The sequence below is a fragment of the Perca flavescens genome, chromosome 12 (assembly GCF_004354835.1).
Source record: "Perca flavescens isolate YP-PL-M2 chromosome 12, PFLA_1.0, whole genome shotgun sequence".
NCBI classification, from domain to species: Eukaryota; Metazoa; Chordata; class Actinopteri; order Perciformes; family Percidae; genus Perca; species Perca flavescens.
The window spans coordinates 28,333,922-28,354,095 of record NC_041342.1 but is presented as its reverse complement, the minus strand read 5'-3'; the positions used below and the strand labels follow the sequence as shown (position 1 = coordinate 28,354,095).

At 38.0% G+C, this 20,174-nt stretch overlaps 1 protein-coding gene across 2 annotated transcripts; it reads left to right on the top strand.

The window, feature by feature from the left end:
- Window positions 1–367: 367 nt before the first annotated feature.
- On the top strand, window positions 368–18,962 carry LOC114565479 (polypyrimidine tract-binding protein 2). 2 transcript variants are annotated; one of them, XM_028593551.1, is made up of 17 exons: window positions 368–710; window positions 1,962–1,983; window positions 2,352–2,403; window positions 3,798–3,961; window positions 4,133–4,204; window positions 4,322–4,393; window positions 4,521–4,679; window positions 5,018–5,128; window positions 5,918–6,086; window positions 9,445–9,522; window positions 11,232–11,344; window positions 13,924–13,957; window positions 16,028–16,120; window positions 16,725–16,841; window positions 17,502–17,601; window positions 17,713–17,790; window positions 18,630–18,962. In XM_028593551.1, the coding sequence occupies exons 1-17, from the start codon at window positions 526–528 to the stop codon at window positions 18,757–18,759; spliced, it is 1,749 nt and encodes a 582-aa protein (XP_028449352.1). In that variant the 5' UTR covers window positions 368–525; the 3' UTR covers window positions 18,760–18,962. The 2 variants fall into 2 exon arrangements, with proteins under 2 accessions (XP_028449352.1, XP_028449353.1); XM_028593552.1 differs by lacking the exon at window positions 9,445–9,522.
- The last annotated feature ends 1,212 nt before the right edge of the window (window positions 18,963–20,174 follow it).

Sequence of the window (20,174 nt, the reverse complement as noted above, 5' to 3'; positions counted from 1 at the left end):
GTCCGCTCTGCGACAGTAGCCTACAATGTCATTCTGTGTTAAACACAAGGCGAGATATTTAGCTAAAGAGATACAGACGAAAGGTTCACGAGCTAGCCCCTGCTGCCTGCCTATGTAAACAAGGTTTTGCATGTAAAATTTGCTTATTTGCTCTTACCAGTGTATGCTTGGTGTAGCCTACTTCGTTCGTTCATAGCTATCCCCACAAATCGGTCCCAAAATGTCCCAGTTAGATAGTAAATGCCGTAAAAATATTCTTTGTTAATCTTTACAATCATTCCCGAAAGAACCAAGCAGGCCTGCCTGCCTTATTGCCATCGATATTTTCCTGAAAACATGCAATTTTTGGCGTGTACCTTTCTAGTTCGAAGTTTGTTGTTTCGCGAAGCGAAGGCTTTTTGAGAACGACAACATACAGAGCGGAAGGTGTAGGATGCAACGGATGTCAGAAAATTATCCTGGAAATGTACTTCAGTTGATCAGACCAAAGCATTTGTTGATATAATACATCGATGGTCTTTATTGATGAGTCAGTCACCCTCTGAGCCACCCCCTCCTAAGCAGATGGTGGCGGTAATGCGCCTAAAGTTACTGTTGGTTGCCAATAGCCATTACAAGACAAGAAGAAGAAAAAGAACGCCCATTTTGCAGGCATCAAATTGTGCTGAAATATCAACAGACAGAAGAGGACAAAGAGCTGCAATGGACGGGTAAATTTGTTTATATCACAACTGATGCTTCTAGATACACTTTCCACAGCGGTGCATGTGATACAGACGGAATGAACCGTTCTCCCTGCTTAAAAAATGAAGATATGCTAGCTATTAGCTATGCTGCGAACCTTGATACTGTACATTACGAAGCTCGACGTTAGCTAACATTAGACAGCAACGAATTGTGGTAACGTTACTCCAGTGTTGTCTGGCTTTTAGGGAAACGTGCATGACCCAAGAGCATGCTTTACGTATTATTTGGGCCTTCTAACTTCGGCAATGATCGTTAACGTTAACAAGCCAGCTAGCTAGTTGGCAAGAGGTAATGTTAACAACGTTAATCCAGTTCAACATATCACCTTCTCATGCGAAAAATAAATGTTAACGTTAGCTAACTTTAGATTAACGCAACGTTAGCTAGAGGGGAATGTATGGGTTCAATCTCCGTATGATAAATGTTGACAATTATCGTCGGTTAGCATTAGTGTAACGTTACTAAGCTATTAACCCTGTGTGATATCCGACATGGTACGTCGTGCACCTGTCAGTTGGGGTCCTTTGTTCGGAGCTACTGTAGCCTATGCTACACGCCTCTGCCCGTTATACAACGTTATTTAATTATGAGAAAAATTGACTTAAACATTAATATATATCTACCATATTTGCAGAAAGGACACACAAAACAACACAATAATGTAACAAAAACCAGCTTACGGTATTTATTTGTCATGTAACGTTAAATTGATAAGCAACTGAATAGGTTAATACTTATTTGCGACTCTAAGTTTCAAATATCTAGAATAGCTAAACTAAGAATATGTGATACTATTTAGGTCTTCAGATTGTATTGGGTGTGTCTAAAGCAGGTTAGCTTCCATAATGGTATTTAAAATGTTGTTTAGCATGTGTCAGCATGATTTTATCACAGTTTATTAGGTGTTGGCAACCCATAAAAATTATGCAAATATGGGTTAAATTAGCCGACACCAGTGAGTTGAAGAACCAGTCTAAAAAAAGTCTAAAGTCTAAAAAAAACTTTTAAACCTCCTATATTGCATGATTTTTCTTCTAAATGTGTTAAACTGTTACACACTTAAAGTGATATGCAACAACATTTTCATCCAGGATAAACTTTAAACAGCAGCAGTCTCCCTTTGAATTTATTTATTTTTCTTGAGAATTTGAGATAACCTCATTTGCATTTCTTTTTTTTCTTTTTCCATGTCCCTGCATTCTCTTCATTAACAGTGATGTTGCGGTTGGTGTGAAGGCAAGCAGACTTACTTTTATACTATCTTTACTTAAACACATTTGCATTTATTAGGTCTACATTGTGTTGTTCACAAATGGACTGGATGTAAAGTAGTTACCTTTTAGTATAGGGTGGGTAAATAGATTTAATACCTTTTTTTTGTGTGTTTTGTTGTGATGTTACAAGATAACATTACTAAAAAGATTTGTGTTAAACTTTGTGGGATGTTAATAAATAAGGCAGACAGAGATTATACAGTATAGTGTTTGATGTATGTTTGGTAGTACTTTGTCACTCTTCCTGTAATAGTAATATTTTGGAATTTCTCAGAAGTTGGGATGTAAATCAAAGTTTAATTTCTTCATCTTTTTTTCTTGTTTTTTCAGAGAGGCTCAGATGAGCTCAACATGTACAGTAGCAGCCCCAACTCTTTGACCGGTAAATTCAATCTAAACTTGGAATAGATTGGTAAACACAACCCACCATTGGTTAAAGATGGAATCCAAAATGTTTTTAGTACATGGGGAAGTGGTCAGAAAGGGTTTTGATGGGTGGGATCTGAACCTCAGTGGGTCCATAAATGACAGAGGCTGTCTGGGATTTGGATGAGTGAATAGCATCCCTGCAAAGATGATCAAAAACCTAGAGAATATCATGTATAAATGGAGCTGAATAACCAGGTTACTGTATGTTACATGTAAAAATCACATCCTGAATATGATTAAAAGCAAACAAAGTAATTTTGGCATTTCAAAAGATGAAATCCTGAAGGGATGCCAGTGCAAGGCTGGCTGAGGGCAACTCATAGCACCAAAATGGTCAGAAATGGACTGGTATGGTGAAAAACGCAGAAAAGCAATGCTTTTCAATAGAAACTGAATCAGTAAATTAATTTTACTTCCTCTATCTGTAAGTTGACAAATTGTAAGTAATTGTTATTTTCTTGATTAATCATTTGTCTACAAACAGAGATTTTCTAATGCCCCAAGTGACATCATCACTTTTTAGGTTTTGTCTGAATCACACACTTAAATACCCACAGACAAACTACACAACAAAAAATACAACAACCAGACAATTGAAAAGCTGGAACAAGGGAATATTTGGCTTTTTTTGCTGGAAATATGAATAAAATAAACCAACTAATTAGGGCTGCCACCTCTTAGTCAATTAGTCGACTAATCGGTCGTTTTGGTCTTAGTCGACCTAAGATTTCTTTAGTCGATTAGTCATTTTTTATGCTTATTCATGCTTAATTACTCATTTCCAAGAAACTCATGAGCACATTTATGGTAAACACAATATTTAAAGTGGTGCTTTTGCAGGATTAATTGTGGAGAAACTCAGTTTTACAGATGGTTAATTAACTACATTTATATTGTGCTTTTCTAGTCTTAACCACCTCTCAAAGCTCACAGCTCTGTCAATTAAATCAACTAATCGATTAGTCGACAAAATCCTATAAGTGTTAGTCGACTAAGAATTTCTTTAGTCGAGGACAGTCCTACAGCTAATATAAATTGAGTATTAAAATAGTTGCACATTGTTTTTCTGACCGAATAATGGAATAACAACCCAAAAGGCCATTTTCCCAGCAGACATTTTTACTTTTCGTAGTAGGAAAAGCACAGGTGTTACTTACAACATTAATGATGGTTCTATTCTTTTCAAGTGTCCCAGTGAGCCAGGAATCTTACCCTAAAACTGAAGCAGCTTAATGGAGCTTAGTCATTAATTTTTACTATTTACACTGTGCTTTACTCTGACTTCTTCTTTAATCTAAAGTTGTGTCACCGTGATAATTTATCTTTATTGTCTGTGTTCATGTTCAGCGAACGGCAGTGACAGTAAGAAACAGCGTTTGGAGGAATCCCCTCCCTCCAGAGTTCTCCACATCAGGAAACTTCCCAATGAAGTGTCCGAGACTGAAGTCATTGCTTTGGGGCTGCCCTTTGGAAAAGTCACCAATATACTAATGCTGAAGGGGAAAAACCAGGTAAACTATCCCAAAATTCCATATCGGCAAATACTTGGTGAAGATGAAACAAGAACGGTCTTGTAATGACATTTAGCTTCGACTGAATAATGTTCTCCTTTACTAAACGGGAAAAGGTCATGGAGGGTATTTGTTATTCTGCTAAAGCTTAATAATACTGTGTTTTTCCAGGCGTTTCTAGAGTTGGGTACAGAAGAAGCAGCCATTACTATGGTGAACTACTACACAGCTGTCACGCCACAGGTCCGAAATACATCAGTGTCCAATCCTGAAACCACATTATGAATAATCTCTGTTGTAATCTCTTGTTGTAAGTGCTACTGACTGAATTTTGTATTTTATGGATCTTATTCTGTTTAGGTCAGAAACACTCCTGTCTTCATCCAGTACTCTAACCATAAGGAACTGAAAACAGACTCTGCTCTGAACCAGGTATACGCATAGATATATTTGTACACTAAACACTATCCTTAAAACAAACCAGGGTTAGACTGGTGTAGAACTTGTCGCCTTTCCCCAATTGTGTTTTTTTTTTTTTTTTTTTTTTCGTTCCACCCAGAGAGCCCAGGCAGTGTTGCAGGCCGTGTCAGCAGTTCAGGATGGAAGTTCTCCATCCTCTGACCCTGGAGTTTTGGACCTAGCTCCACCCCCCAGCCCTGTCCTGCGAATTATCATCGACAACATGTTTTATCCTGTGACACTGGATGTTCTACAACAGGTAAAACTGAACATGTTGTTTATATCCTCCATTCAGATTAGTACACATGCCCCATACTCAAGATTTCTATTTTCTTGGTATTGACCTTGGTATTAAAAAATTAAAAATCTGCATCTGTAAAGCAAAAAAAGCCTCTCTAGAGAGTAAAATAAATAAGAAGTGTAATTTAGCATGATGCCTTTCAAAAGCGCATATTGTTTGACTTCTAATTGTCATAATGATTGTGTGTCTGCATAGCTTTAAACAAAAATGTTAAAATTAAGTTTAGTGAACTGAAATTTAAATCAAGCTTGGTCATGTTTCTGTCTAATTCTCTATAAATGATTTGATTCTTCCAGATCTTCAGTAAGTTTGGGACAGTAATGAAGATTATAACCTTCACCAAGAACAACCAGTTTCAGGCTCTTCTGCAATTCAGCGATCCCGTCAATGCACAGCAAGCTAAACTGGTAGGATCACACACACGGAAATTCTGCCCGTTACACACAACAACCAGTAGAAAATAAAGCAACAACAGGTGGACAGGTCTTTGGTTCTTTTGTTAGCGTTTGACAATTGCACAATTATGAATCTTTGACAGTGCGTCATTGGCTTAGAGGGATATCTGGTAAGTCTTAGCTGTTGTCTCTAAAAGCACAAAACCGTGAAACTGTGACAGTAACCATAGCATTTACTGTAGTTTTTCCTAGATAAAAGAAGGCAAAACAATGTTTTCTTCTTCTGTGTTTTTGCATTAAAATGAGTTCATAAAGAGGCAAGGTGGAGGGGTTGAAGTTTGACATAGCTCAAGCTTTTTATACTAAAATCCCTTGTTGAAAGTCTAAACAACAAATTTAGATTTTAATCTTATTTTTTACTATGCAATAACGGGTTTTAATATCCAATATTTGTAGTACAATAACCCAATTTATTCTCAGTGAATTAGCAGAAGTCTTCTGTCTCATTCTGCCAACTTTCCAATTAGGCTGTCAACTTACCTTTTTATCCCTTTTAACCTTCTTGGCATTAGAGCTAGACCGATGGCCTGGCTGATTCATAACTGTTTAATGTCCCGCTTAGTAAGTATCTTGGTCACAATTCTTGAAATAAAAAAACTAATATAGGGGGTCCAAAAGTTGTTTATGTAAAAACAAAAAACATTTTATTATCATTTTTTTTTATTATTATTATCATATTTACAATTATCAGATTATTTAAACATCAATATGATTCTCCCCCTTTCCCTACTTCTACTCCAGTCTTTGGATGGACAGAACATCTATAATTCATGCTGTACTCTGCGGATAGACTTCAGTAAACTCGTCAACCTCAACGTCAAATACAACAATGATAAGAGTCGAGATTACACCAGACCTGACCTTCCTACTGGAGACGGAGAGACAGCCAACAAGGATCATTCTTTATTGGGTATATACACCTCTATCTACACCGCATCCATTCATATCTCCCTCCTGGGTATCCATAATACTGTCACACAGATGGCCCCATCTATGCACTGAATTAAAGACCCCCACTCCCCCTGTAGGTCATTCCTTTGCTGGTATTGCTGCCTAAGAGTGTGTGTGCACCACACACCACACTTATAACATCTGTCTGCTCTGGTAGACATAGAACAAGACACATGGAATTGCTGTAGGAAAGAGCAGCGAACAGTATTACAAACCCAGACTACTTGAACTTAGCTCCACAGTTAGTAAGAAATAAGCTGCAAGTGTCCTGAAAAAAAATAAAAAAATATATATATATATATCATTTTTTTTATAAACACTTACAATTATCACTGATGTCTTTTTAATTAATACACCTTACCTACGAAAATGGTAAATATATTTGTTTTACTCCCACTGCTCAGCATCACCCACATTAAACTCCTATATCAGCCTGCATTTATGTTTTACCCATAAGACCCCTTTTTTTAAATGTATTTGTTCATTTTTACCACACATTCACAGAAAAGTTGTGCGTCCTGGTCATAGTCCAGTTATAAAATTCTAGCAGCTGATCACATAAAAAGTAGTTTAGGCAACTTCGCTGACATTCAACACCGGAGCTCAGAGCTTTGTTGCAGCCAACAGACACCAGCGCCGCTGCTCCCCGTTTCACCCTTCTCTACTTCCTCCTACTTAACTTTGTGGTGAGGTCATTTTGAGTCAAGACTTACAACCTGCTTGCTCTGTGTACAATAATGCAGCCAAAACAAATAGTGCAGTGATTCGACTAACAACATGTTTCAAGTCGACTCAGGGTCTTCTAGACTTTTAGGGGGCAGTCCTAGAAACAACACAAAACATAACATAACGCAGAAGCTGAGTGATCCCTGACCACAGTGTCCTCCACAGCGAAATCGGCTTGATTCCCGTGTGGTGTGTACCCGGCGTTAACTAGCTCATGATGGAGGCAACGGCAAAGACAATCATTTCTCTGTACTGTGGAATCACTCTTATTTATTTATTTATTCACCCTTTAATGTATATCTTTATCTGTTCCAGAGGTCTTTGTTACTGTTTTTTCATCAGGATGTGATTGTGGGTTTGTTACAATGTCAAATGACAAGCAAACCAGGAGAAAGATTTGATTAACAAATACACTTTTATTCTATAAGGTAGACTGAGACTATTTAGTCTCTAAACATCTCAAAAGAGAACTTCTTACAGTTCTGGCACCTACAGTACAGGCCAAAAGTTTGGACACAACTTCTCATTCAAATGCGTTTCCTTTTATTTTCTATTTACATTGAAGATTCTCACTGAAGGCATCAAAACTATGAATGAACACATATGGAATTATGTACTTAACAGAAAAAGTGTGAAATAACTGAAAACATTTCTTATATTTTAGATTCTTAAAAGTAGCCACCCTTTGCTTTTTTATTAATAAGGGAAAAAAATCCACTAATTAACCCTGACAAGGCACACCTGTGAAGTGAAAACCATTTCAGGTGACTACCTCATTAAGCTCATTGAGAGAACACCAAGGGTTTGCAGCGCTATCAAAAAAGCAAGGGGTGGCTACTTTGAGGAATCTAAAATATAAGACCTGTTTTCAGTTATTTCAGACTTCTTTTGTTAAGTACATAACTCCATGAACTTGTTAAGTTCATTCATAGTTTTGATGCCTTCAGTGAGAATCTACAATGTAAATGGTCATGATAATAAAGAAACCCATTGAATGAGAAGGTGTGTCCAAACTTTTGGCCTGTACTGTAGGTCCAGCGCAGTGCTTAATCCACATGTAATGCTACATGACGGCACTTCCAGCAAACATACATCACCTATCTATTCTGGGATAGGGGAAAAACACTTTGGCTCGTTTGTATTTCTGTAAACCAATCACATTCGTCCCCAGACATGAACTAACCACAGACACTTGCCTCGTCGATGGACTCGCGGCGGTGTGCCGCTACAGTTCACGCTGGTGCAGAGTGTGTGTGTGTGTGTGTGTGTGTGTATATATATATATATATATATATATATATATATATATATATATATATATATATATATATATATATATATATATATATATATATATATATATATATATATATATATGGGAAACACTGGAATGGATATTATGTGGACAGCTTGAACCCACACAGCAACTGGTGTACTCTTAGCAGTGTACAATGTGCTATCTACGAAACTATATTTTCACACTGCCACCCGATGCACTAATAATCCAGTCAGTTGAGTCAACACAAAATCTCTGAGGTTATTGTGAGCAACTCCTGCAAATAAAAACACATTTATTTGGTTCTGTCTGATGCCGTTCTAAGTTGTAAGCCGCATATAACCTGCAGCGTAAAAACTAAAAGGCTGGGAAGAAATGCTGAAACATTGTATTTATTTTGACAAGTAAACTAAACTAAATGGTAATTGTAATCCCAGTGACAATGATGACATTATCACATTTTGTTAAACGAAAGAACGACAATAAGTCTCCTCAGCATTTATATTGTCTCTCCATCTCTCCTGTGCACAGAGCATCTTTCAGGTCAACAATTGACACACAACCTGCCATCTGATCACGCTCATTTACACCAACCTATGGCTATGCCGGTTCTAGTGGTAATGTAGTCTCCATACGTTTAGCAAAGCCCTACCACAGGCATGAAAAAAAAAAAAATGTGTTCATGCACTACCACACCCTCTGACAGAATGCACACACGCCACAGTGTCAGAAAAACAGTTAAAAGGTTTGGCTACATATATTGGGAAGTAATTATGACACCTCAAAATACAGTATTTGTGTGGCCGGGTTGGCTCAGTTGGTAGAGCAGGCGCATATATATATATATATATATATATATATATATATATATATATATATATATATATATATATATATATATATATATATATATATATATATATATATATATATATATATGAGGTTGATGCCTCGACGCAAAGGTCTACACTCCCCTTTCTCACCTAGCTGTCCTGTCCATTAAAGGTGGAAAAGCCCATTTATTTGTGATTTCAATATTTTTTTTTTGGCATATTTGACTTAAAGTCCCATGTTTGTTTTGTATTTTGACATATTAGTATGCTATATTCCAGATAATTAGTTAAACTGAATTCCATGTGTAATTTTAGATAAATATTTGACTTATTGATAATATTTACTCACTATGGCGTAACATTGTTACGGTTTTAATATTTTACTGACTTAGGCTGGATGGATTTCTTGTGATAATTGTACTCTCTGGTGTGAGGTTAGAGAAGTGTTTTGTGGTATAAATCTAGTTGTCATTGTCTTGTAGGTACCCCATCTGGAGCGCTAGCTTCCTACTCTAGTGGAGGAGGTTACTCATCTTCTCTCTCCCTCTCGCAGGGTGGAGGTACAGATTTTTTTTCTTTTTCCTTAATTGTGTTTTTCCATCACTCTGTCTTTGCTGTTTTCTGTCATGCTGCTGTCCTGTCTCTTGTCATATCATGTTATGGCTGTCTCAATGTGCCAGGGTGGATTTTCTCTCAGTGGCTTTAGAGGTTTGTTTATATTACGGCTAAATTAACAGATGAGGCAGATACTGGCTTTAGGATGGATGATTAGCTGGAATTTAATCATTTTTGTAAGTGACTGGGTACAAGGCAGTTTTCTATATTACATATTTCCATGCTTGTCTACTGGAAGTCATTAGCCTAAATTAATTCAGGAGATATTGATATATTTGATTTTTAAACTGAGGTTTCTCTGCTAGCTATCACTTAATCAGTCTCCAAATTGAGGTGGAAAAATGCCTTTGTGGTGGAGAATCCGTTTACTTTCTGTGTGTATTGGCACTAAAAGTTACCGTTAGTTTATTGAAGTCGTCATAAAAATTGATGTTTCTTGAGACATTGTTGTATGGTGAAATCCTTTACATATGCAAAGTAGCAGATCATGCACATAATCAAATTTACTAGCCTTGAATATAATGAAAAATCTGGTGAATGCAAAAGTTAATGTCTGTTGGAACAGAAAGCAGTATAATATTAATGCAAGGTGTTTTTAAAAGAAATTAGATTAAAGGTCTATTTTCTTTATTTGCGTTGGTGGAATTTGCCATGTTAATGATATGATATGATTTTTTGTTTTAAATTGTTAAATTTTTCTTCTACACATTTTCAGCGCTTATTTCTACGTCCCATATTTTCTGATTATAAAACAAAAATTGAAAACGGGTCAATTTGACACGACGACAACACAAAGGTTTAATTGCTAATGCATGGCTTGGTGAGAGTTTTGCCACTCCCCTCATATCACACTAACTCCTGCCCCTATAGGCTGTAAACTGGTCAGAATTACAGTATATACTTACATGTTCACTACCTACGTGTCCACTGGAAGAAACAATATGCAGTACTAATCTGTGTTTTTATTTTAAAGTTCTGAAATCCCACCGGGCGTTTCCTTATTTTCATGTTCTCTTTGTATGTAATTTAGGTTTTAATTACATTTAAGTGGGAAAGTGCATAATCCTTAATTACACTGACTACATTGTTGGGTTGGGGTGGATAGGATTGAGTCAAGGATTTGAGTCGTTTAACCCAGTTTATACCATGCTCAAACTACTTATGTCTAAATAATGGCTTCTACATGACAAGTGTAGATAATGTCCATTACTTAACCAGCTTTGTTGACCTTTGGGAAATTATGAACTGCAGCAAATGTAACCTTTTCAACGTACACAAAAATAGTAATGCATGTTTTGATCAAGATGAGGTTGCTTAGGTTTTATTTCAAAACAATGATGAAAAGCTTACATGTAAATGACATTTTAACTAATACCATGGCATCAAGCTCATCACCATCTCTGATTTGGATATATTTTCTTCTTTTCATTCAGATTTCTATAAATGCATGCTTTGCTATAGCACTTTGGGGTAATTGTTAATTGTTGTTCTATCATTTTAAATCTATAAATCTACCGAGGAAGGGAGCATTCACCTTTTTTATTGGAGAAGTTGAAGTTTTTGTCTTTTTAGTGTTGTGGTTTTAATCAACTTTTCTGCTGCTGTATTACAAGTTTGACTCTGACCTGTATATTGTCTTGTGCTTTCCTAACAGGAGCCATCAGTCCTCTGAGTGCTGCGGCAGCAGCGGCAGCAGCTGCTGGTCGTGTTGCTCTGTCTGGGTCCGGAGTGTCAGGAGTCCTGTTGGCATCCAACCTAAATGAAGAGGTACGCTAGCCATAAGCATAACTGTGAATGACTATTTGCAATCTCTTCTTTAAATCACTCATTCCAACTAATTAACAGACACTACTGGATGATTTTCTGGAGTTGATGGTAGTTTGAATTCCTGTGTGGTTGTAGGTGAGCTTAGCCCACTTTACAGCAGGATTTATCATGCAACTTCCACCAAGATATAGTCTGTGTAGTATGATTAGGGCTGCAACTAACAATTATTTTCATTGTTGGTTAATCTGTTGATTATTTTCTTGAATAATCGATTAGTTGTTTGGTCTATAAAATGTCAGAAAAGCATGACGTCCTCAAATGTCTTGTTTTGTCCACAACTCAAAGATATTCAGTTTAGGGTCATAGAGGAGTCAGGAAATACTAACATTTAAGAAGCTGGAATCAAACAATTTTGACTTTTTTCTTTAAAAAGATTACTCAAACCGATTTAATTGATTATGAAAATAGTTGACAATTGCGGCCATAAAGTGTCAACATATACAATATGTGTCTTGTCAATACATCATTAGATATACAATTCAGCCTTTAAATATTGGTGATATAGTTATTACTTTTCACAACACACTGAAAACTCAATTTTAACTGTGCGTGCACTTGTGTGTGTGTGTGCTCCATGGACTGTCACAGTCCTACACTTTAATGCGCACATTATAACTATATCAGATCTTAAAAGTTCTGTTGTGTTTTTTTTTTTTTTTTTTTAGCTGTGTGGTTTTGTCTAAACTGAACACCTACATACTTGTATTCTTTTATCTTAGATGTAGGTTTCTTCTGTCAATTTTCAGTTTCTTCTGCAATTATAAATATACACCTACTCTTTCATCTGAATCTCTATACCTACAGTATCTGTGATCTGTCTCTGTATGTTACATCTCTCTGTCAGATTTCTTCTCTCTCTGTCTCTTTGTCCCTCTCCTTGTTGAGATGGACTCCATAGTGGAGTGATGTTTTTTTCACACTTCTGTCCCCTTCTGGTAAAGTCTGGTTTCAACAGCTGTATCTTGGCTGTTTAGTAGCAGCATACTGTTCTCTCCGGTGACCAATGAACTTGAGAGCAGCAGCAGCTGCTGCGTACACTTGAGAGTGGGCTAAATACGATCTGGTTGCTAGGTAGTGGTTGAGTGTGGTGTGGCCGTTGTTCATGTTGTGAATGTTGAATCCAGGGGCTAGTTTTTCAGTCACTTGTTCATCCTTTATCAACTTCGTCATCAAATGGACGGACTGACCTCTAAGGTCAGATTTTAGTCCGTTTCATGCAGTAAACTTACCCTTTTTCCAGATAGCATAGCATAGAAACTCAGAGACTAACATTTCTGACAATTTAAGTCCAGTTGCTTAAGTAGTATTTTTGATTGGGTGGCTTGTGGCTCGGAGGTTAAATGCGGTCGCCCCATAACCACAAGGTTGGAGACACTGAACCCCAAGTTGCTCCCCATATGCTGTATGATGTATCTAATAACCCTAATACTAGGATGGGTTCAAATGCAGAAATAGAATTGGGAATGTGACGATTAAGAATGAAGTTTTTTTTTTTTTCTGTTCTGTGATATCATGTCCTTCATTTCCAGCACTGCTGCAATTGAACTGGACAAGAGTAAATTGTTCAGTTAGTTTAGTTGATAAGTGGTGTGGCAATGATTATCGACATGCTTCAAACTTCAGGTTGGTTAAATACCTGCCTGCGTTTCAGACCCTCATTTGGCAAACCTTTTTAAGTGGAAATTAAAGGTCCCATATTGTAAAAAGTGAGATGTCCATGTTCTTATTATAAAGCTCTACACGTGTCTCGGTCAGCCTAATCTACCACTATCCTAGAACGTAGTCCTTTTGGCCCCTGTTACCTCCAGTAACCTCATGTGATCTGGTTGGCCATCTGATTCATGGTGCTGCTCCCTTTGGTTTGATATCTCCTGCAACTCACTCTTTCATTCAATTTATTAATTTTTCCATTCTTAAATGTATTATTTTCTACCTTCCTCCCAGCCTTTCTTTTCCTCAGTGACAAATGAATTCAGCAGGGAATGTGTGTGCGATAACAGAACTGGAAGAAGTGTGTTTGTTTGTGTGTGTGTTTGTTTGGAATCGAACCAGCAATCATTCAGACTCCGTTGATGTTCCACTGATGCTCTGTTTACTGACCTCTGCTTTGGTTTTTGTCCTCTCCTTTCTCCCTTCCCCGCCTCCTTTCTTCCCTCCTCTGCTCCTCCCTTTACACATTTATTTGGCCATACATCCTTAAATGTTTTACACTTCCCTTTTAAAACCCTCCCCTCTCATGTACGTTTACCCTAATTTTGTTTCACCTCCTTTTCCTCTCTTCACTCTTCACTTTACTTAATCCGGTCTAACCCCAATTTGGGTTTGCTGTTTTGATCCCGTCACCAACCCCCAATCCCCCATTCCCTCCCTCCATCTTTGCTCCACCCCTCATCATCATGGAAACCACCACCTCCCCCTTCGTCAAACGCTGGGCGGTCTGATCTCTACCTTCGTCTCTCCTCTTCCTCCTCCTCTGCTCCTCCTCTTCCTGTCCTCTGCTCTGCGGTCTCTCTCTAAAGATGGTCACGCCTCAAAGTCTCTTTACCCTCTTCGGTATGTTCAACCTCTACTATTCTATCTGTATATCTCTCTCTGTTAATCCAATTTTGTTCACTTTCTTCAGTGATGTCGTGGACACGCTATCCCTCTATATCTTTCTGTATCTACAAGCCTCTCTCTATCATATTGTACGCTACAGAGTTTAAATCTTCTGTCTCTACATTGAAAGAAATGTGAGTCTGGAAGATTGTCTGTTTGGTCGGCTTATCTCCTAACTGATGAGAACAAAGACACTCAAATCATTCATGTGTTGTGGAAGCTCTGTTCCAATTAAAATGTGGTGTAAAAATTCCAAATCTACATTTAGACTGAAATAAGTGAGGTTAGTGACTGCCAAGCCAGCATCTCCTGCAGCTGCTTCACAATAAAAGCTGCAAATATAATAATGCTGAAAACGTTTTCATGTGAAACTGCGGCAGTTTGCAGTAACAATAATAAGCACAGCAAAAGACTTAATTGGAGCCTTAAAGCTATAGTGTGTAGTTTCTGTCGCCCCCACGAGGAACTTAAAGTAATGACAACAACATTGTCGGCACGTCCACATGAAACAGCCTTCCGTGATGGCGCGCGCACCCACCCCTCCCCCACGCAGTTGTATTAGCCAAAGATTACACGGAGGATTAAAATAAATTCAGAAGAGGTCATTATCTTGACTCAAGCTTCTGCGTAGGAAATTCCCCAGACGTCACAATCTTCTGAACACAGCCATACTGAGAAACACAGAGAGAGTTGTGTGGAGCTGATAGTCTTGATTAGCATTGTAGCAACTCACTTGCCATTGGCTTGAATGTAACGGACGTTCATTAATATCAAAAAGTTACACACTAGAGCTTTAAAAGCCCAACAACAACAACACCGATGAGGATGCAGTCTGTTAGATGAAGGGAAGGAATAGGGTTGTGTTCCATAATGGATCAAAAACCTTATTGAACCTTTTTTATTTTTCATTGCGCTCTTATTTTGTATTAACAAAGAGCAAGTTAGAAAACCTTTAATTGTAGCAGATTTCTCATGTTAATTACATAAAGCACTTGACAAAAGGACAACTAAAGCTCTACTTAGCCAAAGACTCTCCAACAACACTCTACTCTGTGAATGGACTGTCGAGTACAGGTTTTGGATTAATTTATTCAACATTTGCTATTCTGAAATGGTTTACAGTGGTTTTGTGTCGAACACAGGAACCTCCAATCTGGCAGGGATTATTGTAGTTTTTATGTTCTCACCAAATGAATGCTTAAGTTGATCATGACAGTCCAGTGTCCTCACTAAGACTCACTCTAGCTCTTAAACCCTCAGCATCTCTTCTTGTCTTTTTCTCCAGATTTTGTATTAATCAAGTGCAGTCACAGTTCAGCTTTTCAGTTCATTCTACAACTAACAACACTTCATAATGGACACTGTCTACCAGCCCATCAATATTTAAAATGTTGTCCAGAACTCATTGGACCTGTTTTAGTTGCTCCAGGATATCCACAGATATTTCTCAAAGTCTTAAATAATCTGCATAAAAGGCCTAAAGAGAGCTTAATTTTTTTACGGTCTTTTTTCTGCATTTACTTTACACGTTCATCTATACAACCTATTCTGTTATAGGTCAGTCAATTTCTTTGAAAAGGTTTCGTATAAGGTATATCTTTTCCCCCACGTTGTCCACTTATGGTTCTACATTTTTAATCACCAAGCTGCAAGCTGGAATTTCTGAATCACCGCTCAGCCACATGCCAAACAGTGTGAGGTGTATGTCAGTGGTAAAGCTCAGCTGAGCCGTCTCACTGGTCGACAGTCGCAACATTAAACCACTCTGTTATACAGAAGTGTTTGATTGAGTTTCTAGTTGAAGTCAAATGGGAAGATTCCATCTTTTCTTTTCATTTGTCTTTCTAGCACTAACTTTATTCCTTCCATCCTTCACACCTCTCCTTTCTTTATCTTCGTCGGCTCCATCTCTCCTGCTCTGTCTGTTCTGTCCTCCTAATCTTCTACTCTACCCTTTCTCTCTCTCTCTCTTGCTCTCTCTTTCCCTCACTTGGTCTGCCTCTCTCGCTCTCTCCCTAACTTCAGGAGTCTATGGTGATGTACAGAGGGTGAAGATCCTCTACAACAAAAAGGACAGTGCTCTGATACAGTTGTCCGATGGCAACCAGGCTCAGCTGGGTGAGTTCTTATAGTAGCAATATCAGTCACTGCTATTGAACTGCAAACTGAGATTAATCAAGACATGATGACTTTATATATCAAATTCAGAAGTGATTGTTTAAGTCCTGATATACACACTTGTTAGGTCCACTGGTCTGGGTATTTTTCAAATGTATATATGGCATGAAAGGTAAATTCTAAAAAATGAAAGTCAAGAAATCAATGTACATTTTTTCTTAATCTGATAAGAATGGGAATGCAGCATCATGCCTTATCTAGCTTTTTTGACAAAATATTGACATGTAGTTTGTGCTCAGCCTAACCATATTGTAAAATTAAGATAATACATATGTATATCTTCTCACATTGCTATGTGTAGAAGTCAATCCAATTGCCACTGTAGAATCGGGTTAAAATCTTAAGGTTCACTTGTTTTATAAAAAAAAAAAAAAAAAACTGTAGCATCGGCCACTTCCTTTTAATATACATTTTACCATAGAACAATTTCATGGATGTGATATGATTGTTCTATCAGCATGATATACTGTATCATCAAATGTGGAAATGCTGTCAAGCTTTTAGACTTATCACTGCCCATATTTTCTGTTTTTCTCACCTGTAGCTATGAGCCACTTGAATGGTCAAAAGGTGTTTGGCAAAGTAATGAGAGTGACATTGTCTAAACATCAAACTGTGGCTTTGCCCAGAGAAGGATTGGATGACCAGCTACTAACTAAAGGTAAGAGCTTTTCTGCACCCTGGAGGAGAGCTTGTTGTTTATGCCTTTTGAAATTGCTTATTATGCATTTAGTAGTTGTGGTGTACAAGTGTCACAGTGTCAACAGGCAGATGAGATATGCACATGTCCATGACAAGTCTTTGAATAAATACAGTAATATAAAGCGTTTACTGTAAAATATTCTTAAAAGTCTGACATATTCAACCTCAGTGGCAGCATTGACCTTTACCGTGCCTATAACCTGTTCCAGCAGGAATGTGATCTGTAATTGTGGAGAAATGCTTAACATCACAACCAAGATTTCACATCTCCATGACGTTAGCATGTAGCTACCTGTAGCAGTGTATATAAAATGTAAACACTGCACCAACGTCTGTTGAATGGAGCCCACGTGTTGATGCCTGCGCATCGATTTTGAATTGTAAAATGATCCTGACAACTTTATAGGAACACAGCGCCGAACTTCAATAAAGTTCTTTTATTGAAGTTGACAGATACTTGGCACAGGTTTTTCTCACTCCTGGTTTATTTCTTTTCCAAATCTGTGGGTTGTGTAGAAGTCAAGCAGTGCCAAAGTTATAATAATAGCAATACATTCAAATGTTTTTTGTTACATTAGATAATTTCTCACCATGTCAATATTTTGCTTTTGTTGGACAGATTTCTCTGGCTCACCACTCCATCGCTTTAAGAAGCCAGGATCCAAAAACTTTCAGAACATATTTCCTCCCTCTGCAACACTTCACCTCTCCAATGTCCGGTACTACAACCACTACACATATTAGTTTAATGGCGCTCTTTTTGTGTTAGTCAAGCAAATAGTTTGGCTTCTTTGCTTTAAGACAATAATAGTTTATTTTTGCATGTCCAGGGATGGACTTGGAGAGGATGATCTACGCCTTCTGTTCTCTAACAGTGGAGGAACTGTTAAGGCCTTCAAGTTCTTCCAGTAAGGCGCACTTTAATATGAAGCTCTTAATGACACTGCACATGTCTAGCCTGAAAACATCTAAATGCTTTGAATGTTTTTATATTTCTCTGATCATCTTGCAATTTTTGCTTGTAAGAATGAAAAGGAGGTGATCTAACCACCTACATTTATAATATCTTCTGTAATTTGTGCGTAAAAGATGCTTGTTATGCTTTAGGCTGACCGACCCAGGAAGAAAATGCAGACAAACAAGATATATGGTTTCTTTTAGAGCCAGTCCATATATCAGCAGGCCGATCTTATCGGTCGATATTAGGCATTTTCCAAACTATCGGTATCGGCATTTATAATGGCCGATAAATGAATATTTAAAAATTTAAATAAAAACGGACGAAACACCCTTCAACCATGTTGTGAGGGTTGGCGTTGCATAGTTTGTCCACCAGAGGGCACTCTACAACGTCCCTGTTGGCAACACTTGTGTTTAACCCTTTAAGTTTCATATCTTAAGTTTGTATTTTTATACATTTTATTTATCAGAACTTTAATATATTTTGATGTTCCTCTGTTCTATTGTGACAATAAAACAAACAAGTTTATTTTTAATCTGCATTATCATTATTTTAGTGAGGACTCATGAATTACTACAAATAACTGTTAGGGAAGTCTGTTTGTTTTGTTACGCGTTTCTGGATTTAAAAAAAAAAAAATATATATATATATATATATATCAGCCGATATATCGGATTTTGAAATCCCCAAATATTTGTATCGATATCAGCCTTAAAAATCCTTTATCGGTCGGGCTCTAGTTTCTTTCCATAGTATCAACTCTGTCTCTGCTCTTTCCTCATCAGGGACCGTAAGATGGCCTTGATCCAGATGACGTCCGTAGAGGAAGCGATCCAGACTCTGATGGACCTTCACAACTATGACATGGGAGGGAATCATCACCTGAAAGTTTCCTTTTCAAAGTCTACCATCTAACCCTCAAAGCTGACTCCTAAACCTTAAGATCTATGACGAGCGAGGAAGTCACTGTCATTTGTCTTCTTTTCAACATTTTCTGTTAACCTCTTCTGTGCTATCCCCAGACCTTTAATGAATCCGTACAATATTGTATCACTGAAATGTAAATGCAACGCTTCGAAGTAAAACATTAGAAATAGTTTTCAGTTAAAATACAGCAATGCATACATCAGTCCTGGCCTAAAGGCAGTTTGCAAAGTTTACAAATTCCTTACTATGACATCTCAAAGAGCAACTCAACACCAGCAGAAAAAACAAAAAGTTTTTGTTTGTCTCCTGGTTTAACTTCTCACCTTGCTGCAGTAAAGATTACTCCAGGGTGAGTGAGTGCACTCACCAAGCGGGATTTATGCTTCTGTGTGAAACGTACATAGGTACGTGAAGACACAAACCTACGCCAGACCCTCCGCAATAGCCTGACGTTCACCTCGCGAAAAATGTAACCATACGTTGCGGCGACACACATCGCTCTGCTTGGTGGCGTCGCATTTCTCCCTACTCATTTCCTGTTTCTCCCTGTCCATAAACTGTATGAAATCAAGGAGAGGGTTAACTTTTCCTGCTACAGATTTCCCACTGTGGTCAGAAAGAACAGGGGAGACACTTTGTTTCTCCCACTATGCCTCTAGAGTCGGTACTCTCTCCCAAGGTAATCACCGTCACTCTCTCTCTTGCTCTACCACACACTCCCCACACAGACAAATGCCGGCTCGACGCACAAGTATAAACATCAGGCCGTTTACGTAGGTGCTACGGTGAAAGCTCTGCGTGGAGCCTCCGCAGAACCATTAATCAAGCTTAAGGGTGTGGCTACAGCTACAGGTGCACACCGGTGATCACACCCAACCACAGCGATCAGTGATGCTGGTCAGCAGTAAAACCATGAAACAGAATGAGAGTAGAACAGACATCCCCATTCAAATCAACATAGCAGGATGGTCCAGCGCTTTAGAGCCACGTTCACGCCATCTACACTTCAGAGACCTCTCCACACAAAAACCCATTGTGCGGGAGACAACAGGGACATCATGGTGCTTTCAGGTGCACCTATGTCCGTTGCCTTGCTGCTAGAGAGGAATTCAGCATTGCTGGATTTAATTGCTTCACATTTCTATTGGTAAATCCTCAAACTAGTGAGTGACACACTTTACGGCCACACTGAAATGTGTTGCCACCATAACAGCAAACGACAAACGCCATTTTCTCTTGAACTCGTCAAATAACCACGGCATACAGTTAATTGTTCGCTGTACTCTCATTCTATGTCGATGGGTAAAACAGATTTGACACCTACCAGAGAAAACCGTGAAACGCTGCTTTTGCTTTTCAAAGCAGTGAAGAGTTTTTAATTAAAGCAACACAGGTTGGAAGCA